At 45.9% G+C, this 27,619-nt stretch overlaps 1 protein-coding gene across 3 annotated transcripts in view; it reads right to left on the bottom strand.

Annotated features, from left to right (window-relative positions):
* The window catches only part of nalcn (sodium leak channel, non-selective), a 121,693-nt gene that overhangs the window by 23,936 nt on the left and 70,138 nt on the right, over window positions 1-27,619 (bottom strand). Inside the window, exons 27-44 of one of the 3 annotated variants that reach the window (XM_056423989.1) lie at window positions 26,874-26,978; window positions 26,328-26,434; window positions 26,121-26,241; window positions 25,907-26,005; window positions 25,696-25,789; window positions 24,434-24,540; window positions 24,159-24,233; window positions 23,927-24,046; window positions 23,770-23,838; window positions 23,441-23,589; window positions 23,265-23,358; window positions 23,032-23,164; window positions 21,467-21,582; window positions 19,871-20,028; window positions 19,197-19,347; window positions 18,960-19,109; window positions 17,860-17,977; window positions 16,043-17,626 (exon numbers count right to left, since the gene is read on the bottom strand). In XM_056423989.1, the coding sequence (XP_056279964.1) occupies window positions 17,472-17,626; window positions 17,860-17,977; window positions 18,960-19,109; window positions 19,197-19,347; window positions 19,871-20,028; window positions 21,467-21,582; window positions 23,032-23,164; window positions 23,265-23,358; window positions 23,441-23,589; window positions 23,770-23,838; window positions 23,927-24,046; window positions 24,159-24,233; window positions 24,434-24,540; window positions 25,696-25,789; window positions 25,907-26,005; window positions 26,121-26,241; window positions 26,328-26,434; window positions 26,874-26,978 (2,121 nt within the window). In that variant the 3' untranslated portion in view covers window positions 16,043-17,471. Of the gene's footprint in view, window positions 1-16,042; window positions 17,627-17,859; window positions 17,978-18,959; window positions 19,110-19,196; window positions 19,348-19,870; window positions 20,029-21,466; window positions 21,583-23,031; window positions 23,165-23,264; window positions 23,359-23,440; window positions 23,590-23,769; window positions 23,839-23,926; window positions 24,047-24,158; window positions 24,310-24,433; window positions 24,541-25,695; window positions 25,790-25,906; window positions 26,006-26,120; window positions 26,242-26,327; window positions 26,435-26,873; window positions 26,979-27,619 lie in introns of those variants that run through there. The other 2 variants (XM_056423997.1, XM_056424004.1) reach the window with 2 other exon arrangements.

Raw genomic sequence — 27,619 nt, forward strand, 5'->3', positions numbered from 1 at the left:
AGAGAGAGAGAGAGAGAGAGTGCTGAGGAGTGATACTGAAGTGGCTGGGGACTCACACACAGTCAGACACACACACACGGTCACACATACGCGTACGGGCCTGATGGATACATACAGTTAAACACACCCTCAGGAGCTAACGCACAATTTAGCTGGCTACTGGGAGCATGTGTGTGTGTGTGTGTGTGTGTGTGTGTGTGTGTGTGTGTGTGTGTGTGTGCTCCACAGGCATAATTCACCAAACACTGCGGAAGGTTGATTGAGGGACGCAGATGTTTCGCACATCGTGTACATCGCACTGCTATTCCAGGCAGCGGGGTGTGTGGTACAGTCCGCCGGTTCCTCTGTGATGATGAACATCAACTTCTACCGCTGGAGCTCGAGCCCCGGGCTTTTATTTATGTCGCTCTATACCCCAGAGAGGCTTCTTTACAGCACTGCGACGTCTCCGAGTACCGAGTCGCTGTAAATCAGCGAAGAGGCTTAAAAAGAGATGAAAGTCAAGCAAAGAGAGTTGGATCTCTTCTTTGTTCTGAAGCTAATACGATGTGAGGCGTGATGTGCGGAGCGTGAATGTAATGGATTCATTATGCCTTTAAGGTCATAAACATATGTTGAGAATGTCTTAGATTGCAACATTTGTTCAGATTAAGACGCGAGCTACCCAACAAGTATTCAAACAAGAGCAGGCGGAGACAGAGACAGAGAGAGTGAGGCGACACTTAAAGGGACAGGGCGCCCCGCGCTAAAAAATGTCATTTAATATTAGTTGCTGGATCTGTTTGGGAAAGGGTGAAGGCCTCGGCCAAGACTCCTACACACATTCAACCCTCAGGCCCAGACCATCACATGTCCTGCTCAGTTGGGCTTCTCTTCACTTTCAACAACTTTTGGAAGTATATCTGAACACCTGCCACACAATCTGACTGATTTGAACATTTATTTACCATGAAACCTCACAGTACGGCAGAAATACGCTAAAAATACGCTATAAATACGCCACGTTGCCGGCCTCGTCCTTCGTCGGGAGTCGCCGCTGATCTCGGGTCGCTAAGTGGAACGGACAGTGGCAACTCTCCCTGTAAATGGGAGTCGCGGGGAGCCGTCTGCAGCAGCGGGGTCGCCAGTGTTTGTCCACATGGGTATGACCCCTCTTCCAGGGCCAGCGAGCCGGTAACAGCTGGGCGAGGATGACGGGGCGTCAGACCGCGGCGCGCGTCAAAGCCACGGACGATGACAGCTGCACGGGAACGGAGCCGGGAGAGTTTCCCGTTTATCGTCGGTGAAAAAAAACATTTCTTCAGAATCCATATTGTTAATTTCACAGAAATTCTAAATAGTACGATATTTTTGTGAATCTATTTCATACGAACCCACCACCTGTAAGATAAACCAGTCATCGAACCCCCCCCCCCCCCCACACACACACCCCTCTCCCATTGATTATTTGGCAGGTGTATCAAGTCAATATAAAGTCCCCATTAGCATCTAATGGGGCATACACCAGGGCATACACCGCTGTATGCCCTGGTGTATATTTGGAGGGTTTTTCTCCTATCAACCGTGACCAATTATTTTCAACGGTTTCTACTTCGAACACGTCTACCTGTCTCTTGGACCCCATCCCGACGAGGCTGCTTAAAGACGTTTTGCCTTTAATTGGCGGCTCTCTATTAGATATTATCAATGTGTCTCTGCTAACAGGCCACGTACCACACTCCTTCAAGGTGGCTGTTATTAAACCTCTCCTGAAGAAGCCCACTCTGGATCCAGAGGTATTGGCTAACTACAGACCGATCTCTAACCTCCCTTCCTCTCCAAGATCCTTGAGAAAGTGGTTGCAAATCAGTTGTGCGACTTTCTACATCATAATAGTTTATTTGAGAAATTTCAATCAGGATTTAGAAAACACCACAGCACCGAGACGGCACTGGTGAAAATTACAAATGACCTCTTAATGGCAGCAGATAAAGGACTCCTCTCTGTCCTGGTCTTGTTAGACCTTAGTGCTGCATTCGACACCATTGACCATGACATCCTGTTACAGAGACTGGAGCAGTCGATTGGCATTTCAGGCACGGCACTAATTTGGTTTAAATCCTATTTATCAGATCGATCTCAGTTTGTATTTGTAAACGATGACGCCTCGATAACCACCAACGTTAATCACGGAGTTCCACAAGGTTCTGTGCTTGGACCAATTTTATTTACCTTATACATGCTTCCTTTGGGCAATATTATCAGGAAACACTCCATAAACTTTCATTGTTATGCAGATGACACTCAACTATATTTATCGATAAAACCAGAGGAGAGCAACCAACTCTGTAAAATTCAAGCATGTCTTAAAGACATAAAACATGGATGACCTGCAACTTCTTGATGTTAAACTCAGACAAAACCGAAGTAATTTTAATCGGCCCTGAGCACCTCAGAGATCAATTATCTGGTGATGTGGATTCTGTAGACGGCATTGCCCTGGCATCCAACACCACTGTAAAGAATCTTGGCGTTATCTTTGATCGGGACTTGTCCTTTAACTCCCACGTAAAGCAAATCTCAAGGACTGCATTCTTTCATCTACGTAATATTTCAAAAATCAGGCACATCTTGTCTCAAAAGATGCAGAAAAATTGGTTCACGCGTTCGTTACTTGAGACTGGATTACTGCAACTCCTTATTAGCAGGCTGCTCTAATAAATCTCTTAGGTCCCTCAGTTGATCCAGAATGCTGCAGCTCGTGTTCTCACTAAAACTAAGAAAAGAGATCACATCACTCCTGCACTAGCTGCTCTGCACTGGCTCCCAGTAAAATCAAGAATCACTTTTAAAATTCTTTTCTTAACCTACAAAGCCTTGATTGGTGATGCTCCATCATATCTTAAGGAGCTTGTCGTACCATATTGCCCCACTAGAGAGCTACGCTCACTAAATGCGAGACTACTTGTAGTTCCTAGAGTCTTAAAAAGTAGAATGGGAGCCAGAGCCTTTAGTTATCAAGCTCCTCTTTTATGGAACCAGCTTCCAATTTCAGTCCGGGAGGCAGACACAGTCACCTCGTTTAAAGTAGACTTAAGACCTTCCTCTTTGACAGAGCTTATAGTTAGGGCTGAATCAGGTTTGCCCTGGTCCAGCCCCTTGATATGCTGCTATAGGCTTATAGCTGCGGGGACGTTTTAGGATGCACTGAGTACCTATCTCCTCTTTTTCTCTCCTTAAGGATGAATTTTCATCTCTCAATCACACGTTACTAACTCTGCTTTCTCCCGGAAGTCCTTTTGACTTTCGTCTCATGGGGTCATCGGACCCTATGAGACGGCATAGATCCTATCTGCCTGATGGATCGTCTGGGTCGTGGAATTCCTGCTCATGACTACGCCACTGTCCTGTTGAGACTCCGCCCTCCTCCTCCCCACCGCCATCTGCCTGATGGATCGTGGAGGTCTCCATCGTGGAATATGCCTACTATGAACTATTCATACACTCTGTCATATTCATTGAATGTATTTTAACTCTAAATCTGTCCTTCTGTACACATTACATCTATTGCATCTGTCCATCCTAGGAGAGGGATCCTCCTCTGTTGCTCTCCTCCAGGTTTCTTCCCTTTTTTTCCCCCTGAAGGGTTATTTGGGAGTTTTTCCTGGTCCGATGTGAGGTTTTGGGGCAGGGATGTCTATGTGTACAGATTGTAAAGCACTCCGAGACAAATTTGTAATTTGTGAAATTGGGCTATACAAATAAACTGAATTGAATTGAATTGAATCTGAGGCCCACTTTAAGGGTGGATATTCATCCACCTCCGCCTCACACCGAGAGGTGGAAGCTAATCTCCCGACCCACCCCCAGAACCCCCCATTGCTGTCTTTCCATTTCCTCCCGTCACCCCCCCCCCCCCCCCCCCCCCCATCTGAAGGCCTGCATTAAACATAAAGACTCTGCATGGATGAGCGAGTCAACAAATTACCACAGGCAATAAATGATCTGCATCTATATGCCACCAGTCTCGTATTCTCCCTTTATTCCCCCTCCCTCCCCCTACCTTACTGACCTCCATTAGGGTTATTGTCCCGGGCTTTTAAATAAACATGATCTCAGCTCCGGAGCTTCTCCTCATTGCGTTCGGTCGGAGCGTCCCGTCCCTCGCGCTCGACTGCCCCGCGTCCGTCAGCTCAGGGGACCGTCCAGAGCAAATGCACGCCAAGCCGCTGCAGCTGCCGGCGTAACCTTTGGAGCGTCTCCGAAGGAGCGCGCTGATATTTGCGCTTGTGAAATTATTCCTACCAGGAGAATATGCCGCTGATATTTGCCATTTGTCAAGTTGAGGTGGCAGCGGAGGCTTTCTGAGTCATTAGTGTTCGGGGTACAGTCGAGAGGCACCATTACTGTACACGCGGGCAATCTCTCCGTAAAGATCAGATGTAACTGCCACATTACATGAAAGGAGTCTTTCCGCCCCCACATACCTGAATAACACCAATTCTTTTTTTAAATCTTTCACTCAGCGTGAAGCCAATCATTCTCCTGTGCCGACGCAGTGACACGTTTACGGTAATAGCAAGTGTCACACGGACCTGGAGCTGAAAGGTCCTTTAGTCTTGTGCGGCGGGGTTTTCTTCGCTCGCGTTCCCGGAGCGAGAGGAGGCCGAAGTCAGAGGTTCAGACGGAGAGGGAACGGTTCGGATTACGGCCGTGTGCTGGTACCGCTACGGATTAGAAATTATAGGGGGGAATGGAGGGACTTGAAAAGGGACAATTCTCCTCAAAATGTTAAATACATTTAAGTTTTCGTCGACCTGTATCGTGACATGTCGTGAGTTTCATGTCGCCATGGAGGCAGGAGGTTATAGTGGAGAGAAGGCAGACGTCACCAAAAACATCCAGAATGAGAAATTATCATTTACTGTCCTTTTAGAAATACTGCATAACAAACCGGAGCTTATTTTATGACTATGAGGTTCAGTAATCAGGCAATAGTATTTATACTGTGAGTATTACTCACATCTTTTTGTTCTCGATTTTTAAAAACACAAATGTACTCAACCAACCCCGCAAAAAAATGTGATCATAGTTTGAAGCAGAAAGAAAAGATCAGGATCAACCAAGGGGCGACATCTTTAGCCCCGTGCAGAGTGATAGATGCTGCAGGAAGAAGAGGAAGAGGAAGAGGAAGAAAAAGAAGAAGAAAAAGAAGGACATAAGGAGAAGACAGAAGAAGAAGGACAGAAGAAGAAGAATACTGAAGAAAAAGAGGAAGAGAAGAAGAACAGATGAAGAAGAACAGAAGAAGAAAAATACTAAAGAAGAAAAAGAAGAAGTAGGACAAATGAAGAAGAAGAATACTGAAGAAGAATATTGAGGAAGAAGAAGAAGAATACTGAAGAAGAAGAAGAATATTACTGAAGAAGAAGAAGAATATTGAAGAAGAAGAAGAAAAAGAAAAATAAGAAGAAGAAGGAGGACATAACTTCTTGTTGCAGAGTGCGTTTTCATTCTAAAATTATATTTGAAGTCGTCATTGATCACAACAACAACAACAACAAGGCGCTGCAGAGGGAATACATCAGAGGTATTACAATGAGCATGAAGAAGAGGAGCAGACCTATAAACAGTTCCTCCCCGAGGATTCTTCATCGTTATTCCCAGGGAAAAGACAAAAGCAGGAAGTTACCGACGACTTTGTGTTTCCTGTGTTTGTTTGTTATGAGTAAATAAGCAACAACCAAAGTTAAAGATGAGAAGGAGAAAGCAGCCATACGTCTAATTCATGAAGAGTTGAACACCTTTTGATCCTGAATGCTTCAAATGAAAACCACGAAAGGTTTACTTACTGTTTTAAAATGAGAACTAACATGTGTTATTTTTATTAATCTACGATGTGATTTAAGTTCATAGTGGTGTGTGCGTGTGTGTGTGTGCGTGTGTGTGTGGGGGGGGGGGGGGGTTAATAACTTGTCTTTCTCTGTGAGTGTTTTTGTTTTCCTCTGTTTTGATGTGTTTGAGCCGTTTGGTTTCCAGATGCTTTGAAGTTCATTTTTATCTTTTGTTCTCATCTCGTTTCACATAAAGTTTATCGTGTTTCTTCCCAAACTCCGTCCTCAAACTCGTCTTATTGAATCCAGAGTTATCTCCGTCCTCACAGGGCGTTCCTCACGTTGTGGTTGTCGAACAGCTTCACTTAGGAAGCTCTCACCATGGGAATATTCTAGACAGACTATATAACAATACATTCTAAAGATATAAACTAGAAGGATATATTCTAATGTAATATATCGATATATTCTAATGATATAATCTCAGGATATATTCTAACAATACATTCTAGTGATATAATCTATTAGAATATATACTAACTATAAATTTAAATGACTGATTTGAACAATTCTTAACAATATATTGGACCCATAAGGTCAGTAACACCGGTCAGCAGTCGTCCTCTAACAGGTCGACAGCACGGACCGTTCTTCCTCGCCTCCGAGAGAAGAGGAACCGGTCCAGAACCCGACCCGGTGTGGTCCGGTTCCCCCTCTGGTTCCATCATGGAGCTGAAGAAGGGCCAGGACTCCTGCAGAGCATCCTGATGTCACAGTGAACCCCTCCTCCTCACCATGAACCCCTCCTCCTCCTCCTCCTCACCATGAACCCCCCCTCCTCCTCACCATAAACCCCTCCTCCTCCTCATCATGAACCTCTCCTCCTCCTCACCATAAACCCCTCCTCCTCCTCCTCACCATGAACCCCTCCTCCTCCTCACCATAAACCCCTCCTCCTCCTCCTCCTCACCATGAACCCCTCCTCCTCCTCACCATAAACCCCTCCTCCTCCTCACCATGAACCTCTCCTCCTCCTCACCATAAACCCCTCCTCCTCCTCCTCACCATGATCCTCTCCTCCTCCTCCTCACCATAAACCCCTCCTTCTCCTCATCATGATCCTCTCCTCCTCCTCCTCACCATGAACCTCTCCTCCTCCTCACCATAAACCCCTCCTCCTCCTCACCATGATCCTCTCCTCCTCCTCCTCCTCACCATGAACCTCTCCTCCTCCTCACCATAAACCCCTCCTCCATCATCTACCTGCTGCAACGAGCTCAGTCGCACCTGGATGGAACCGGTGTCTCTGTGAGAGTCACTTTCTTTGACTTCTCCAGTGCATTCAACACCATCCAGCCACTGCTGCTGAGTGAGAAGCTGCGGGTGGCCGGTGTGGACGCGTCCACCATCTCCTGGATCACTGACTACCTCACAGGCAGACCACAGTTTGTCAGAATGGGGCGTGTGCTGTCTGGAACGGTGGTCAGTGATGTTGGAGCCCCACAGGGAACTGTTCTGTCTCCCTTCCTCTTCACCCTGTACACCAGTGACTTCCAGTACAACACAGAGTCATGCCATCTGCAGAAGTACTCTGATGATTCTGCAGTGGTCGGGTGTATTAGGGATGGACGGGAGGAGGAGTACAGGGCAGTGGTGAGTGACTTTGTAAAGTGGGCCGATGAGAACCACCTGCGGCTGAACGTGGCCAAGACCAGAGATGCTGGAGTTATTCTACCAGTCGGTTGTCGCCAGTGTGCTGCACTTTGCCATTGTTTGCTGGGGGAGCAGCATCGGAGCCGGTGACACCAGCCGACTCAACAAACTGGTTAGGAAGGCTGGATCCATCATCGGCTGCCAGCTGGAGCTCCTGGAACAGGTGGTGGAGAGGAGGACGTTGAAGAAACTGGTGTCCATATTGGACAACCCGGACCACCCTCTCCACCACCTCCTACAGGGACAGAGGAGGACTTTCTCCAGACGTCTCCTCACGCTCCGCTGCCACAAGGACAGATACAGGAGAACATTCCTGCCGACGGCTATGAGGCTCTATAACAGATCACCTCTTGCCAGATCATAGTGCAATAACTACAACAATAACTGAATACTTACACTATGTTGATCTGCACTTCACACATCTCATTTGTTTGCACTACACACATACACACACATTTCATTTCATTTGCTCTGCACTCATACACACACTTTGCTTTTTGCACTCTGTCTATATTTAATATTTTTGTATTTGATTTGTCAGTGTTGTTGTGTGTTGTGTATGCATGTGTGTTGTATATTTACATATATATTTTGTTTTGTATTTTACTTTTATTTTACTTGTATACTTCTATATCTTTCATCCCTGTTTCTTATATTTTGTGTTTTGTTTTTATTCTTGTGTGTTGCTGCTACTGTCACGATAAATTTCCCCTTGGAGATTAATAAAGTATATATCTATCTATCTATCTATCTATCCTCCTCCTCACCATGATCCTCTCCTCCTCACCATAAACCCCTCCTCCTCACCATGAACCCCTCCTCCTCCTCACCATGATCCTCTCCTCCTCCTCACCATGAACCCCTCCTTCTCCTCACCATGAACCTCTCCTCCTCACCATAAACCCCTCCTCCTCCTCACCATGATCCTCTCCTCCTCCTCCTCACCATGAACCCCTCCTTCTCCTCACCATGAACCTCTCCTCCTCACCATAAACCCCTCCTCCTCCTCACCATGATCCTCTCCTCCTCACCATGAACCCCTCCTCCTCCTCACCATGAACTCCTCCTCCTCACCATGAACCCCTCCTTCTCCTCACCATGATCCTCTCCTCCTCCTCCTCACCATGAACTCCAGGATGCTTCCCCTTCTTTCTCCCAGAGACCCGGCACAACAAAAGCCAGCGTCTGCTCCAGTGAGCCTGGATCCCTTTGGCCTCCATTAGCCCCGCCCCCGCCCCCCCCCCCCTCACCAATATCTTCTGTACATCGTGCACTAAGTTAGCAAACTTACACAAACATTTATGGCAGATCTCCAAAAAATAAATGATAATAAATCCTGACGGTGGCGAGCCGAAAATCATCAGAACATCGGATGAAGGACGCTGATGTTCACTTTGATCCCCTTTGATGCCGTTTGATTTGTGTTTGCTTTGGCTTTGGTGCCCACGTGCGAGCCCCCCCCCCCCCCCAAATCCCTCCTCCCGTCCCCCGAGTCACCATTTCTTTTGGGGAATCCGGAAAAATGCGAGTGGCCAAAGGTCACGTTTGGAAAACACGCTGCGCGACGACGCTCTCCTTTCATATCGTGATTGGGGATCTTCAAACGGCCCGACGAAGAGGAACAAAGAGGAAACAATAGAAGTGAACAAAGGCTGTCAGCTCGTACCTGAGCTGTCCCGACCCCCCCAACCCGCAGCCGGGGGGCGACTGTCACTTCCTGTCTCAGAGGTACCTCTGGGGCCGGACACAGGGAGGAGGACGGAGAGCACACACACATGTATCACAGTCATTTATAACTTACAGAGGAAGAGGAGGGAAGGGGCTTGAAGAATTAAAGGCCGTCTTTGATGTCGGTAGAATAAGAAACTATGTGTGGATCCTTATTGAGCTGTGGAGGAGCTGGAAGCTTCTTCTTCTACTTCATCTGTCCTACTTCTGTTCTTTTTCTTCTTCTTCTTCTTCTTCTGTCCTTCTTCGTCTGATCTTCTTCTGTTCTTCTTCTCTTCCTCTTTTTCTTCAGTATTCTTCTTCTTCTTCTTCTGTTCTTCTTCTTCTTCTTCTTCTTCTTCAGACCCGACTGTAGCACGTGACGACGCTTTGAAGACTTTTGTGGCCCGGCCACAAGAACAACTCCCCAGAGTTCCTGGGATACGACATTGGAGAGGGCCCCGGGGCCTCTCGGGAGTTGTGGAGGGACGGATTCTTCCAGAACCACGAGGTGAAAACCTTTTTCTCTGCGCACGCCGATTCACCGCCGCTCCGCATGCTTCACAATGCCATATCTATTTTCTGCTCCCTTTGCTTCGTTCATGCACAATTTGACATAATGGCAGAGTTAAAAACATGAAATTAGACGGAAATGTCTCACCGAGGGCTATAATCACATTAAAAAAGAATAAAGAAGAACATTCTTTCCCAGATTGCTCGCTGCAGCGAAAGTTAATAGTTGGAGCACAGCACCCCCTGCAGGCAGGCATTATTCCCTGCTAATAATAGCCTCAAATCTCAGACTGAAGTTGAGGCTCATTGTTACCCTTTCACTGCAATTACAGGCCTTTCTACTTTGATTGGTGGGTAATTGAATTGGTTCGAGCCTCTATGATTTCCTTCCGAATTCGCCACTCATATTCCAATCTTGGCTGCAGATCAGACAAAGCCCGTCTCCCAGTAATTAAAGACGCCAGAGCCAGGTGTACAACTGGGGAACCGTGGCCAGATGAATGGGACTGATTAGGTGTTTAGTGAAAATGAGATTTTCTGGCTCAAAGACAAAGTGCCGGCCTCTCACTCGGTTGCGTGGCGATCGACCGCCGCTGATGAGCGACGTGAGCCGAAGGCCCGGGAGACGACGCCCCGCGGTCATCGCGGCGGCGGCTAAGGTCCGAGCGGACGTTTTTCCGAGCGGCGCTTTTCAATTGAGCTTGAAAAGAAAAACAGAATAGACGCTTTGTTCCAATTAGGCAGAACAACCTGGCCGGCCCAGATCAGCTGTGGCACAGAGAGAAACCATGCGAGTGTCGGCCTGACGTGGGATTTATCGTGTTTTTCCTCCTTTTATAGGAATAATACACTTTTCTTCCCTACTTACTCATCACAGAACGTGGATTCTTTAAGTTCCCATGTGGGGGAGCCATTTAAAAAGGTACAATTCACCCCAAAGTCACTTATTTTTGTCGTTCTTTAAAAATAAGTGAGTTTAGATTGTTGTGGTGTGAGTTACGTGTTGTTGGAGGTATCTAGATATGTCGACCATCTCTCAACGCATTGGGACTACATGGCTCTGTCCAGAAACGACATACCAGAACACGCACACACGAACTTTCAATAATACTGATTCGCATTCACTACCCCCCTCCCCCCATCCCACGCCTTCGCCTGCTTTTAACCCCCAGTGTGACCGGACGGGGCTGTGCTGGCGCTGCTGTGTTGGCGCCGGACCGGCTGGCTGCTTGTCGGTGCTGGTTACCTTCTGCCCCCAATGGATGGGCTTAGATCACCCAGTTGTTGGATTACCTCCCCTCCCCCCTTCCTACTCGTTGCAAGTCATGTCTAAAATGTATGTGCTTATGTGCTAAGGTGTTTTTTTCCTGCTCCCACACTGTACCCCTCTCGGGGCATAGTCGGGGGGTTGGTGTTTTTTCTCGCCTTCTTCCCTCATGTTATGCTGTAATCTTTCATCCACCCTTTCTTGTAATTTCGATGCTTTTGTACCTGTACTCTGGCAAACGACAAATAAATATATCTATCTATCTATCTATCTATCTATCTATCTATCTATCTAAACCATGACCCGGTTAATCAGGATAATAATAATAACCAACTTTTCCATCTTGAACACGAGTGTCGGCCTGAAGGCGTTTTCATTTCGCTGATATTGTTTTTTTCTCTCCTTTTATTGGAATAATACACTTTTCTTCCAAGACAGAATTTAAAGAATGTAGGTTATTTAAGTCCACATGTTTAAAAAGGTACAGTTGAGCCCAAAGGTCCAGATGTTTCCTCTTACCTGTCGTTATTTAACAAAAAAAAGAGTTTAAATTGTAGTGGTGTGAAATACTTGTTGGAGATATCGAGATATGTCGACCTTCTCTCCAACGCGTTGGGACTATATTATGTAACTCGCTCTGTCCAGGAACCGTGACCCGGTCAGTCGAGATCCTGCACCGAGCTGGTCGTGAGCCGTTTCATGGACAGTTGAAGGAAAAATAGTTCCTCTCATTCAACTTTTTCAAATGTCAAATCTTCTTTTTGGCACTGAGCAAAACAAACCTCAAAATATTTTATGAGTCGGACTTTAGTACCAATTTATTATTGGAACAAAATCCCCCCCCTGCATGTTCAGGGGCAAGTGGATGCGGTCAAAGCAATCTCCATCGGTCCCGAGGTCAAGGTTGGCGTCCTTCAGGGCGGTGGCTGTACGTGTGAGTGGGAAATGAGACTCTTTTTGTCTCCCTTCATTGAGACTGGAATGAATTTTAATCAACACATTATGCCGGTTGTTAATTGCTTTCGCCGCCCGCTGCTAAAATAATTTGCTACTTTTTTGGATTTTTTATTGTAGTAGTAGCCATCTGTTTCAAAAGAACACGGGGACGGGATCGGGCCCACGGACCCGCGGGCGGATGCTGACGTGAGATACAGGCAGTTAATTTGCACCGCCGCCACCTTATTGATGAGGCTACCAACGTGTGTGTGTGGGGGGGGGGGGGGGGGGTACTAACGAAACGAGGACTATTGATCATCATCATCATCAAAAAGCAAGAAAACACATTTTAAAAAAAAGGCCTTTGGCTTAAAAGTCACAGTCAGTCGCATCGTATCAAAAAGGATAAATATAGTCACTTCTGTGGGCGGCAGACAATCCCGTCATCTGGGGGAACAATGGCCTCCTCACGAGGCTCGCTACAGCTTCAACCCCGTAATTGCTCAAGGCTGCAGACGGAGACTCTCAATAGTGTCTAGGAGGGACAATGGCCGCCTCGTATTTACTCTAATCAGTGTTTCTGTTGAGGCACACACTCGCCGCCTGCCTCCCGCCCCCCTCTTCTATGGAGACGTCTCTTTGTCGTCTGACAGGAAGTGAGCGGAGCGCCGGAGCGCTCAATAGGATTTGGGATTATTGCAGAAAATGGGCTAAACTAAAAGGTATCATCCTCAAGCGCTTCAGGTTCAGCGAGAGAGTCTTCATGAACACAACGGGGCCCGATGGTCACATGACTTCACCGCCACTGAGATAAAGACGTTATATTTAACTCCTTGTTAGCAACGGCTCTTTTCAAAAGCTTCAAAATCAACGTGAGAGGTTCTTATATTTTATTCTTACCCTCCAACTCCTCCGCTTTTAGACTTCTACACTTATTTTTCAAATGCTGCTTAAAACTCTGTCTAACTGCTATAATACAGACGCAAAGTAAAAAGAAAGAAAGTGTGTTCGTAATTTATAAATGATATGCTGTCCTGGCTCCTGATTGGTGGAATGAGCTCCCCGCTGACATCAGGACAGCAGAAAGTCTCTGCAGCTTCCGCAGAAAACTAAAAACACATCTTTTCCGACTATATCTGGATTAAAACACAGATTAGAACTTCAGTGGCACTTAAATAGCTCTTATTGTGGTACTTTTGTAGTTCGACTATGTTGAGGAAATGTTACTTTCTGTATTCTTGTTGTTCTTAGTTTGTACTCTAGGTTGATGCACTTAATGTAAGTCGCTTTGGATAAAAGCGTCTGCTAAATGACATGTAGTGTAATGTGGAGTTTAAATGTTCTTTATTGTTATTTTTTAACTGTTTGCACTTTATTACTTACCACTTTAGCACTTTTATCACTATTATTATTATTATTACTGTATGTCGAACAAGAGACAAACATACATTCGATCTTCTGTTTGTTCAATGAATGTAGAAATTGGATATTTTGACTCATTTCTGGGTTCTGTGACTCAATCCTGCAGCATTCTACATTACATTACATTACATGTCATTTAGCAGACGCTTTTATCCAAAGCGACTTACAATAAGTGCATTTCAACCTAGAGTATAAACTAAGAACAACAAGAATACAGAAAGTAACATTTCCTCAACATAGTCGAACTACAAAAGTACCATAATAAGACCCATTTAAGTGCCACTGAAGTGCTAATCTGTGTTTTAATCCAGATAGTCGGAAAAGATGTGTTTTTAGTTACCGGCGGAAGATGTAGAGACTTTCTGCTGTCCTGATGTCAGTGGGGAGCTCGTTCCACCACCGAGGAGCCAGGAGAGCAAAGGGTCTGGATTTCGAGTGATTAGCTCGAATTGCAGGAGAGACAAGTCGATTGGCTGTTGCCGAGCGGCGCTACAATCTACAGAACATGTGTTCAATCAAATGAAATGAGAGTCCGACCGGTCCGTCCTCGTGGAAGTGAAACCTCGGCAAACGCCCGATGGCTCCGCCGTGCACCTCGACTGAAGGACGAACACATTGTGGCTTCGACTCAACGACTCAAAATGACCGACCGGCACACGCGTGTCTCACGGGATAAAAGTGAAGACGAGACGTAACGCTTTAACGAGAGGGAAGTTCGGAAATCTTTTCAAACTCACGACAAATCAGATGAGAGCAGCTCCAGCCACGCCGACACGGTCAAGGGCGTCTCTGCCTGATAATCAGATCGCAGGGTTACGCCGTGTGAAGCCTCAGAGGTACAGATTGTGCGCTCTGAATGGCGTCTCCATCCCAACACTTCCTCCTCCAGAACGAGGTTTTAATTAGCTTCGTGGAGAGCTCATTAACGACACGGACTCCATGTGAAGTCCGTCTTTTATGCAAGAAGTTCTCCTCGGTGGCTCTGGCCGTCACACGCATGCGTGCGTTTGTGTGGTGGTGTTATACATATATAGTATATGTATATATATACATATTTATATATATATATATATATTAAGTCGGAAAGGGCCTTTAGACGACGTCGTCTGGGTTTTAAAGGCGACTTCTCAACGGGAGGGGGCCGAGCCGAAGCTAACGTGTACTTTAATTACAGGTAATCTGGACTCCGAGACGCTCTTCCACTCCCCCTGCTCTTCAGAACGTCCTCCTCAATTACCAAAGTGCCTCAATTAGGCCCTAAATAAGCAGTGGACACGCACGGGGGAGAGATGGGCAAATTGCAATAGAGAGGGTCGAAACAACGGACCCCGTAAGAGCCGGTGTGATGCGGAGGCAATTAACAGACAGAAAGAAGGAAGGAAAAAAAAGTGTTCCACCACGCGGGGTGAAAATGAGGAAGAAAAAAAAAAAAAAACAGGGATAAAAAGCCCTTTGATGAGCTAAGTGGAGCTTAAGAGGCGACGGTGGAGCAGGAGAAAGAAGGAGAACCGAGAAATTAAAGACGGATGATTGGCAAGAGGGCTGATGTCACACTGTTCCCCTCCAGGACCATATGTCCAGAGACTGGAATGTGTGAGCAAGTCATGATTTCTATAGAGCAAGTAGGCGTCCCACAGGCAGCTGATGCTCTACACACACTCTCTGCTACCCCCCCTCACACACACACACACACACACACTCGCGTTCATTATCCAGCCGAAGTCCATACACACTCCGTCGAAACTTACTGTGGGCTTTTCTGAACGGACAGACGAAGACCCCGTGTCTCTTTTTAATGGGCTCATTCTGCGTCCAACACCGGGGGGGGGGGGGGCTTCAGCTGCAGCCGGCAGTCGAGTGCATTAGTCAATTAGCTCGAGTCTAACCCCGATGAACTAACGAGAGGAATAACACGCCATCGAGGAACACGAGGAGTAGAGTGAGAGGGTAATTGAGACACACCTCTGTGTACGCTGTTGGTTTCTGTGAGTTGGTCTTTCTACGTCATCACAGTCTACGTCGAGGTCAGTCTGCGCAGGTATTCCTTTATTGATGCCATTATGGGGGCCATGTCTTTTTCACAGTTAGGTGGACACAACTCTGTGTGTGTATATCTGTGTTTGTATGTTCTTTTATTGATGCCATTGTGGGGCCATGTCTTTTTCACACATTTAGGTGGACACAACTGTGTGTGTGTGTAACTGTGTGTGTATTCTTTTATTGATGCCATTGTGGGGCCACATCTTTTTCACATTTAGGTGGACACAACTCTATGTGTATTCTTTTATTGATGCCATTGTGGGGACCGTGTCTTTTCCACAGTTAGGTGGACACAACTCTGTGTTTGTGCATTTGTGTGTGTGTGTGTGTGTGTGCATAAACATTGTTCAAAAGGATCCCAAAAGTGTGATTTAGTATCAGCAGGGGTCTTTCATGCTGCTTTATGTAACACAGGACTGCAGTGCTCATGACGCAGAGTTTATTGCAGCATAATATCAGCAGAATGATCAAACCCCTTCATGCAGAAATTAGATCTTTTTCCACAGTGTGTGCAGGTATTCTTCTATTAATGCCATTGTGGGGACCATGTCTTCTTCACAAAGTAAGGTGGACACAACTGTGTGTGTGTGTGTGTGTGTATGTGTGTGTTTGTGTGTGTGTGTGTACTCACAGTGCCGCTCTGTGGACGGCAGATTCACACTGACCGGCGAGCTGCCCGTGGAGGACGGGGCTGTCGTCACCGGGCATCACTGTGGCGTGGAGGAGAGTGCTGGGCGGCCGGATGAGCAATGGCGGGATATGGAATGCGTTAAGGAGGAGCACAACACCAAGATAAATACTACGCAGTATAATGTCGTCGGCCTGCACCCCAGCTTCCAGATATTTGGTCACTTTGACATTTCATGCAAAGCTGGGACTGAACAATGAGAGCAAACAAGAAGCTCAACAGCTTATCAGGGGCAGAACAGCAAGTGACCAGCAGAGGGCAGTGTTATCCAGAGGAGGCGTGGGGAGTGCAGTCAGTGTTTGATCTGAGCAGATGTGCGCGAGGAGAATCGTTAAGCAGCATCTATCCACTCCATTACCCCCTTCGTTAGTCTAATCCCAGGTTGTTGTGTTTTTATTGGGGTAATTAAATTCACCATGAATTGAATCACCGTGTAAAACAAGTTCCGGTGGAAGAGGGCAAACGGGCTTTGTGAAAGGAATTATGGGATGGCCAAAAGGAGAAAGAGGTAAAAACGGTGGATAGAAGTCAGAATGTAAAAGCTGAAAATTGGCAAAAATATTTTAGTTTTATTGTAGAACCAAATTATTGAGTTTATTGTAAATATTAATTCCTAACAGGGCTTGAACATCTCTGGAAGGAGGTTTGATGAAGCGTCTTCTTAAAGTATGAGGAAGGAAATTAAACTGGACAATCATGTTCCTTATATATGCCCGTGTAGGCCTTTATTATAACAAGCGAATATTTGATAAAGCTTAGCTTTTATAATAATTTACAAAATATGTCATTTTATTCCCACACAAATACATGAGATAGGTTTTACTTTTAATTACATTCAGTCATAACTCCAAACGTGTCTTTAATTAGCTTGTTCTACCAACAAGAGCAAGAGGTTTGAGTATAAAGTGACGAGAAGAAAAATCTATATTGATAGGATTAATACTGACGATCAGGAGAGACATCGTCACAAACATGGAATAGAAACAGGAGAACAGAGACGTTGACATGAAAGCACAAACGATTGAAGCCGCATCAAACATAATCGCGGGTTATTGACGTGAAACAGCAGCGGGAAAAAAGAAAAAGAGCAGAGCGGCGTCGTGAATGGAACGCGTCCTTCCCCAGGTCGGAGCCACGCGCGGTCGCAAGTCATAACACTTGGCGTACAAAAGCTCAGCAGTCACGATGCCCGAGGCACGAGATCGCCACTGCGACGGCAAAATACAAAGGGCCGCTCGAACAATGTCACGGCGACACCCGCACCTTCTGAACAGTTGTGAAAAAAAGAGATCAAGAGTGGGGGGGTCGGGGTGGGGGGGGGGAGGGGAGCAAAAAGAGAACGGCGGCAGGAAGCGCCGCGCCCCCCCGTTCCCTAAAGGTCGATGAGGTCTTCGCCGCTCTCGTCGCTCTCCACGGTCAGCTGACGGGTCCACCACTTCTTCACCTCTGACCCCGAGGACGCCTCGATGTTGTTGTTGTTGACGGGGTTCGTCTTGCACACGATGGAGGATTTCACGCTCCCGCGACCTGACACAACACAACACAACACACACACAGAAAGATTTTCCGTTCTGCCGTCTTTGTTATTGGAGCACTCGTGGCACGCGACGAAATGCACTCATCAACGACTGAGAGGGGAGCAGATTAGATTGAGAAGTCCAACAGAAGCCCCTTGTCTCGAGTCATAAGACCCGTCTGTGTGAATAAATCTCTTTCTGTAAGGTCACATAAGACACACCTGTGTGAAGCTTTGTACGTACCTGCGGGCAGCCGCCACTGCCCCATCTTCCTCTGCGGCCTCCCGAAGTCCGACGAGTCCTGCCTGTAGCCTCCTCGGTCCGACAGCGTGGGGCTCAGCAGCTGCTGCAGACCGCTCATCTGAAACAAAGAGGACACGTCCGTTGGTTTCACCACAGATGATACACAGGGTTCGTACACATGGTGGAGGACTTTGAACCACATTTCCACGACCAAACGTTTCGTGAAATCTCGGTGCTTTTATTCTGAAATCTGTCTCGCTTAAGGCTGAAAGGTTGCTAAATGCTTTTTGTTGTTGTTTTCTATTGTAATTTTGACCACTGTACTTGATATGTACCTGAACTGCTACTGTACACACTCTTTGTTTGTGTTTGTTTGTGTTTGTTCAAACATGAAACTCAGACTAACTCAAAGAGGTGCCGTCCGTCTGGCGGTGGATTATCCCTGAGCTACCGTTGCTATGGCCACCGAACTTTTCAGTTAAGGTTCAGTTTGAAAAAAATTGCGCCGCGTGTATGAGAGCGTATGCCGGTTTATATTTTGACTTTAATGCGGACAATAACAAGACGGGACTCTTATTGTGAAAATACTTGTTTAGCGACTTGACCGGAAGTGACGTTTTGACCGGGGCCAGTGACTGAGTATGAAATTCCGTGGATTAGAGAAATCGGGTCTCTTCTACAGGTAATCCCCGAGGCCGCAAGGCTGAGGGGGCGGAGGCGTCGGGAGCCGAGGAAGAGCGCCTTGAATGTTTGTTTACACTTCCTGCCATTAAATATTGATAACTTAATTCACGCGCGTCCGGAAGCCTGTTTTCCATCATCTGCGAAGTGCCCAGTTTCAGAACTACTTTACAGCGTCTTTCTTTTAAAAACATGTTAATTATCTAAAACTCAGCGTAAATGAGAATGTTATGTGAATATAACACATTTCCTTTGTGGGATTACATTTTTTTCAAAGACTTTTCCAGGACTGGAAATAACCATTTAAAAACTCTATGACTTTTCCAGGTTCTTCCACGACCGTAAGAACCGCGCACACATCGCGCGGCCGCCGTACACCGCGCCGCGTGTGCGTTCGCTCGGGACACGGGGGGCCTCACCTCCGGCTGCGAGGGGTTGTCTGCGTTGTTGGCGTTGTGGTCTTCGCTCAGCAAGGTGGTCTCGATGCTGGGCGGGTTGAGGAAGCGGCTCAGCTCCTGCTGCTGGCTCTCTCGCAGGCTGTGGATGATGCTGCACGACTGCTGCTGCTTCTGCAGGGAGGGCGTGGTGCGGTCAGCGTGTGGACTCCACGCGTGTTTGTCAAAGTAAATGAACACCGAGTGTGTCGCGTGACTGACCGCCCGGATGCGTTTGAGGCATTTCTTGAGCCACATGCGTATGGTTTGCTTGGCGACCTCTTCTTCAATGGTGTACTCCAACTGTTCCCTGGCCAACAGCTCCTCCACCTGGAGAGACTTCCGAATGTCCACCGAGCGATACGACAGCATGCTGTATGAGACACACACACACACACACACACATGAAAAACAACCCCCCCACACACAGACATACGGACAAAAGGTTGACACACTTAGTTGATTTACAATGATGCTTCTGTGAAAGTGAAAATCACCGGGGCGTGAAAGCAAAAATACACTTAAAATGAAGCTGCACAAGACCATCAACCATCAAGAAGTAAAGGAAAAAGACTTTTAAACCTTGAAATGATGATATGATATCTAACTCCACACTAGCAGGACCCTTAATTAATATTTTTTATATCAGATTGCATTTCTTTAGAAGCAGGCTTTGTTACCTCCTGTGCAAAATATTCAAGAAATTATGAGTGGAATCCTTCTCTAGTTTAGATTTAACATGTGATTTTATCAAATATAAAAAAAAATTCCCTTTAAAAGATAATTGTAGGGTCAGATTGTACAGCTCGGTGTAGATAGTGTTAAATTAGAAAGACACCCGTAAAAAGTTAAATACACTGAGTCTGGGCAAAGTGTAAGGGGGCTTCCAAGGTCACCTGAGCACGTCGTGGAAGGTCACGTCCCCTCCGCTGTGCAGTCGCTCCATCTCGTAGCACATGTGCTTGAAAAGCAACTTGTCTTTGTCCAGGTCCACCTCCAGCCGGCCTCGGAGCAGACGGAGCAGGAACTTCACCCTGGACGTGGGTATCACACCCTGGGGAGACAGAAGTCGAAGGGTTAATCACCCTGACTCAAGGACACGCTGCTGAGACTTCAAGCCTGAGCGTGAAAACACTTTTTGCAAGAGGTTGGGTGGGAGAGCCTTGGGTTTGTCAGAACTAGAGCTAGAGCGAGTGAACAGAGTTAGGGTAGGACCAAATATTAACGTACGTTAAGTATGTATTACATACATATTGTATATTAGAAGTAGAAGTAGTCACTGGGACATCACACACTGGTTTGCGGCCTTAAGTTTGGTATTTTGCCAACTTGGCTTTTTGAACTAGAAGTAACACGAGAGGGCGGAGCTACATGTTCCAATTAACTTTCATGAACTGACAATAGCACTGTGAAAGGGTTAAAGACGAAAACACGGTCAACTCCCAGTCCGGACAACACCGTGGCACCTGTCAATCACCTTGTAGCCCCGCCCTAAAGCAGGCCCTACTTTATGGTCTATTTGACTTCAAATGGACCATAAAGTACTAAATGATGACATCATGCTGTATTTAAAAAGACTTAAACTAGAGATTGAGACAAAAACTCATGTTGACAATGTTTACTGAGGGAAGTAGAGTCATTTATAGAGACTTCTATACAACCAGAGGAGTCGTCTCCTGGTGGTCAGGAGAGAGAATGCAGCTTTAACACATGAAGCATAGACTTCTATACAACCAGAGGAGTCACCCCCTGGTGGTCAGGAGAGAGAATGCAGCTTTAACACATGAAGCATAGACTTCTATACAACCAGAGGAGTCGTCTCCTGGTGGTCAGGAGAGGGAATGTAGCTTTAACACATGCAGCATAGACTTCTATACAACCAGAGGAGTCGCCCCCTGGTGGTCAGGAGAGAGAATGCAGCTTTAACACATAAAGCATATACTTCTATACAACCAGAGGAGTTGCCCCCTGGTGGTCAGGAGAGAGAATGCAGCTTTAACACATGAAGCATAGACTTCTATACAACCAGAGGAGTCGCCCCCCTGGTGGTAAGGAGAGAGAATGCAGCTTTAACACATGAAGAATAGACTTCTATACAACCAGAGGAGTTGCCCCCTGGTGGTCAGGAGAGAGAATGCAGCTTTAACACATGAAGAATAGACTTCTATACAACCAGAGGAGTTGCCCCCTGGTGGTCAGGAGAGAGAATGCAAAAGAACACTTGAGCGTCAGCTTCACTTTTCAGAGGAAGAGGTTGCTGTCTGGGATGACATCATGGGTAAATGGGAGAGGGGTCTAATAAACCGGCACACACACTTCTAATAACTTTAACTTAATTACTCAAATGCCGTACTACATTCCCTTCAGCCCTTTTCATTCGCTCGCCCCCTGCTTTTATCTTCTCTCCACCACTCCTAGCTCATGGCCATTGTATCGTCACCTCTCCCCGCCGATGTGTCCTCGTCCTCACTCTCCTTTTGCTAATGTCTCACCTCCCGTTTGTCATCCACCATGTTCCAGATGATCTGGAAGTGCCTCAGGTCGTTATAGCTCAGCAGCTGGTCCTCCTCGGTGGAGTAGAACAGAGAGAAGTTCTCCACGATGATGGCTGCGGCGATAGAAAGACACGTTGATTATCACGGATGGGTGTATTCTATAATGGACAGTTTTTGTTCTCGGAGGCATCAATCGTCCACATTTATAGATTGTTATGGTGCCCTTTATAGCTCTAAATAGCTATTTATTTATTGATGCAATTAGTCAACAACACTGGCTTCCCGGAGACTAAATAAATCACAAAATAATAACGAGTTGACTGAAACCCATTCTGTTATAATATATCCCATAACACAGTCTGGAGCAATTTGGACAATTTGACTTCATGTTTCGATTCTCGAGTTGAGTTGGGTTCATGCTCTGCCTCCTTATTTTCGTGGATGGTTTCTTCTCTGCGTGTGATCTCAAGCTACTTTTCTCTTAAAAAGTGTGTGTTTTCTTTCAAAAGGTCAGTGGTGGCTCTCATATCCAAATAAATATCGTTGGTTTATGCCCCGCCATTTTTGTCTTTCAGGACAAGAGGAAAAACCTGTGTGAAAGTGAATGGTATCAATCTACAGTCCACTAAACCAGAGAATGCACATGGTAATTAACGTTCTAACAGATTGTTTAGTTCGTACAACTCTTGCTCATTTTGTCACAAAGTCACTTTGCCTCCCTCCCTCTTCTGTGACTGTGGCCTACGATGAGAACAAGATCTAATTTCTGCATGAAGGGGTTTGATCATTCTGCTGATAATATGCTGCAATAAACTATGCGTCATGAGCACTGCAGTCCTGTGTTACATAAAGCAGCATAAAAGACCCCTGCTGATACTAAATCACACTTTTGGGATTCTTTTGAACGACTTGAACGCACGCACACACGCACGCACACACACACACACACACACACACTTGTGTCTACCTAACTGTGTGAAAAATACATGGTCCCCACAACAGCATCAATAAAGAATATACACACACAAACAAACACACACACGAGTTGTGTCCACCTAACTGAGTGAAGAAAGACGTGGTCCCCACAATGGCATCAATAAAAGAATACACATACACACACAAACAAACATAGTTGTGTCCACCTAACTGTGTGAAAAAGACGTAGTCCCCACAATGGCATCAATAAAAGAATACACATACACACACAAACAAACATAGTTGTGTCCACCTAACTGTGTGAAAAAGACGTAGTCCCCACAATGGCATCAATAAAAGAAAATACACACACACAACGAGTTGTGTCCACCTAACTGTGTGAAAAAGACGTGGTCCCCACAATGGCATCAATAAAAGAAAATAAACACACACACACACAAACACAGTTGTGTCCACCTAACTGTGTGAAAAAGACGTGGTCCCCACAATGGCATCAATAAAATAAAATACATACACACACACACACACACACACAAACAAAAAAACAGAGTTGTGTCCACCTAACTGTGTGAAAAATATGTGGTCCCCACAACGGCATCAATAAAAGAATACCTGTGCACACTGACCTACGAGCAGGTTGAGCATGATGTAGGCTATGATGACGTAGAAGGAGCAGAAGTAGATGAGCGCCCCAGCATAGTTCCCACAGTCGGTCTCCCAGTAGCGATGTTGATCCGGGGTGCAGAAGGGGGCCTGGACCTGGGGCCAGACAGAAGAAAACAACGTGTGGGGGAAAATGACACGGAATACGATGTTTTTCCGAGTTGGGAGAAGACGGCGTGTTTCTTCCGTCTCTTACCATGCAGTCGTGCATGATTTTATTCCAGTCCTCCCCTGTGACGATACGGAAGAGGACGGTGATGGCCTTGCCCGCTGTGGAGAAGTTGGCATGCCTGTGACAAGGAGGAGACGAAGATGACTTCTACTGTGTCGACTGCACACAGAGCGGGGGGGGGGGGGGGGCAGCGTCCTCACCGGTTGATGTTCTCTCCGTACTTGACCGTGCCGAAGAGGACGACGCCGGCGAATGCGTAGCAGAGGAGGAGGAGGAACATGCCCACGATGATGAAGAAGCTCTTGTACATGCTGACCACCACGGTCAGCAGCAGCATCTTCAGGGTCACCTGAGTTCATCACACACACACACACACACACACACACACACACACACACACACACACACACATACATACATACGCACACAAACACGTGTTTGCACGCATATTTTGTCAAGATACAAATTATAATTTTTCGGGGAGGCGAAAGACACCGAATTGAGCAGATCCTTTAAAAAAAATACTCACATGCTTCCCACATATTGTGAAGAATCTGAAGACAATCACACACGTGCCCATCATGTAGGTATATGCATTCTAGAAAGGAGGAGTGACGATATAGTTTGATGTAACTTTGACTGCATCAGTATTCCTGAAATGCTTCCCGTGTGTGAAGCTGACGGACCAGTAAGGCGAAGTGCAGGACGATCCAGGTGAGACCCAGCACCGTGACCAGCAGGTCGTAGCGGTTGCGTCTGCTCTGCCAGTAGCCCGCAGGAGACATGGCGATGAGCTTCATGGTCACCTGGAAATACATCAACAAGTAACATCACATACACATACACACACACACGCGCGTCTATGCCCAGTGCAGGCGATCAAACCATGACAGTGACGGATGAGGGTCACAGACTCACCTCCAGAACAAAAATTAAGGTGAAGACTACTGACAAGGTGGCGAGGGGGAATGTCACCTGCTCGTCCACGTCCCACTGGAGGAGGGAGCAGATCCACACGCACGTCAGTACACGTCATGTTAAGATGGCGCGTTGGAACATCATCATTGTTCTTGAAATGCCAAATAAATACAAGCTCATATAGTCGATTAAACGGGAAATAAACAAACAACAAATACATTAGAAACGGATATATAAGTGAAATGACACGATGTATTGCAGCACGGGGGCTTTACCTTGACTGATAGCAGCACCGACTGAGCCAGCACCAGCACAGCAATGCCCCGTTTGAAGAAGGGATGTTGAGTGATGTCATACATCTTGGCCCGGAAGCCCCCGTTTTCTGTCAGGCATGTAGAAGACCACCCTTATGACACAACACGCCTCTGTGGGAATACATCTGCGGGTTCTTACAGTCCAGGTGTGGGAACTCCCTGAGTCGGTGATTCTAATTATACTGTCTGAACTGGCTGCAAGCAACTGATGAGGGATGAATCTGTGGTAGTGCCCCTCTCTGTCCACCAGATGGCAGTCACGGACTGCTGTTAAATCCCCTTGATAAGGGGCGGGCGTCTCTAAACTCCTCAGAAAAGTGTTTGTAACTTTCAACAAAGTGTTGTACGGCCTAGCTGGCTTTGCTTGTATATATATATATATATATATATATATATATATATATACATAAAATATACATGTATATATTATAATATATATTATATAAAAATATATATACAGGACTGTCTCAGAAAATTAGAATATTGTGATGAAGTTCTTTATTTTCTGTAATGCAATTAAAAAAACAAAAATGTCATGCATTCTGGATTCATTACAAATCAACTGAAATATTGCAAGCCTTTTATTCTGATTTATTGCTGATTATGGCTTACAGCTTAAGAAAACTCAAATATCCTATCTCTAAATATTAGAATATCATGAAAAAGTATACTAGTAGGGTATTAAACAAATCACTTGAATTGTCTAATTAACTCGAAACACCTGCAAGGGTTTCCTGAGCCTTGACAAACACTCAGCTGTTATAAATCTTTTTTTTACTTGGTCTGAGGAAATATTAAAATGTTATGAGATAGGATTTTAGAGTTTTCTTAAGCTGTAAGCCATAATCAGCAATATTAAAAGAATAAAAGGCTTGCAATATTTCAGTTGATTTGTAATGAATCCAGAATGCATGACATTTTTGTTTTTTTAATTGCATTACAGAAAATAAAGAACTTTATCACAATATTCTAATTTTCTGAGACAGTCCTGTATATATATGTATATATTATATATTATATAAATATATATATATATGACATCTTGTATATTGAGTATCAGACAGGTATCTGTCCTTCTATTTAGCTGTTGGGAGGCGTCAGTCCTCAATGAAAAACAAGGACTATTAAATGGAGATTAATGACGCTAAACACCAAAATACGGACACACACACACACACACACACACACACACACTTTGTCTTTGTATTTTTGCGTGTGAGCACCTGGGCGGGGGGGAAGGTGCAGAGGTTGGGCTATTTTCAGTCGACTCTTCAGGTCCTCCCATCTCCTCTGGTCCACCGTGAGGAGGGCGGTGCCCTGGCGGCGAGGGACACGTGTTAAAATCCCAAAGGTCAAAAATTAGCTTTAAAAATAAAAAAGAAGAAGAACAAAAAGGCCGATGCTGCACTCCTGCGCCGTGGCATCTCTTCTTACCTTGTTCTCGTTGAAGTTGGCGATGACGACGCCCACAAACAGAGTGAGTCCAATCATGCATCCCAGGAACACGAAGACGTGGATGTAGATGCCGTGGATCTGCAGGCGGAGAGGAATTCAAACCGTCACGCGGTTTCTCGCGACGTAGCGGTGAAAGGAAAGACTCGGAGGGGGAAGTGAGCGGAGTGGAGAGAGGGGAGCGGAGGTTCGGTACCGATCCGACGCGGTGGATGATCACATCTCGGACCTCCACCCAGCCTTTCAGGGACAGCACTTCAAACAGAGCCAGCATGGCAGTTCCCACATTGTCGAAGTTGAAGTTGCGAGGGTTGGCCCTGAGGGAGGGCGGAGTTGACGCATCAGTCACAGGAAGAAAAACAAGCCCTAACTAATAAATACAAGACAAGAAAACCAGCCATACCAGACTCTCGGAACCCAGAAACCAGGTTTCTTCTCTCCAAGCTTCAGCTTCATGTTGAGGTTCTTGGACACGCTGACATTTATTCTGAAGATACCGAGGCAGTCGACCTGCAACCGACAACACAGTCGCCGCAGAAGGAAGCAACACGTCACGTGACCAACGGACCGGGAACAGAACTGTTTTTGCACAGTGCACTTAGAAACCCGAATCTTAAAAAAATGTAAATAATTCTCGTTTTAATGCACACTCGTGAGAAAATGTGGATCCATTGCTAAAATGAAAAAACGTAGAAAGAAAAAATAATGTAAAAAATACCTGCATTGGCACATGCTGAAATAATTAGAATTACTGTCTCTTAAAAAATTTAAATAATTCTCATTTCAATGCAAACTAGTTGAGAACATGTGGATGCATTGCAATAAAAGTAACCTCTGGACTATTGATTGACTGGTAAAAGCCTTTGCATCTGTTCAGTTGGCGGTGTGGGACGGGGGATGGGGGTGGTGGGGGTGGGGTTAGTGAGGAAATTAGGTTTCTTGCTCGTACCCGTTTTTCGATATTGGGGTCATTGCACTTGGCGAGCTTTCCGGCAAACAGCTGAACCCCGAAGCTCGCAAACACCAGCATGAGTGTGAGGAGCAGGATGGAAACCTGCGGGGGGATCAACCCAGAGGTCAGAGGCAGCAGACGGGTCCGAGATTAGAGGGCAAGCAGGGGACGTCGGACCGCTCCGGATGCAAGCTCCTGATAATATACATGAGAATGCAACAACAACGAGGTGAATACGATGCATTCATGGACAAACCGTGGTGGTGTAAATCCTAAAACTCCTTCATACGTGTATGAACTACTTCACCCGTGTTCAACAGCCCGCCATCTCAGATCCAACCTCCAGAACCTTCCGGCAGTCCCTCATACTCGCCTTCAAACTGGTGGTGACCGAGCTTTTGAGGAACGCTCTGCCTGCATCGCTAAGGTTTGCCGATTCAATAATATCATTTAAACTCCATCTCAAAACACACCTGTTCACTCTGGCATTTGGTTAATTGAAATATGTTATGGCCTGCTTGTTATCTTCTGTTTATTTATTTTACTGCAACATCTTTCATGTGTATTGTACTTTGCTCATTTAACTGTCGACATTTCTTGTCCCCTGTTATATACAAATTGTGTAAATTGACGACTGTGCTGCACTTTGTGACACTTTGTCTGTGATAGGTGGATTAAAAATACACTTTACTTACTTAAATGCTTCATCATAATCATAGATCTTCACACATTTAAAAGCCTTT

Source organism: Pseudoliparis swirei, chromosome 2 (assembly GCF_029220125.1).
Source record: "Pseudoliparis swirei isolate HS2019 ecotype Mariana Trench chromosome 2, NWPU_hadal_v1, whole genome shotgun sequence".
In the NCBI taxonomy this organism is placed as follows: Eukaryota; Metazoa; Chordata; class Actinopteri; order Perciformes; family Liparidae; genus Pseudoliparis; species Pseudoliparis swirei.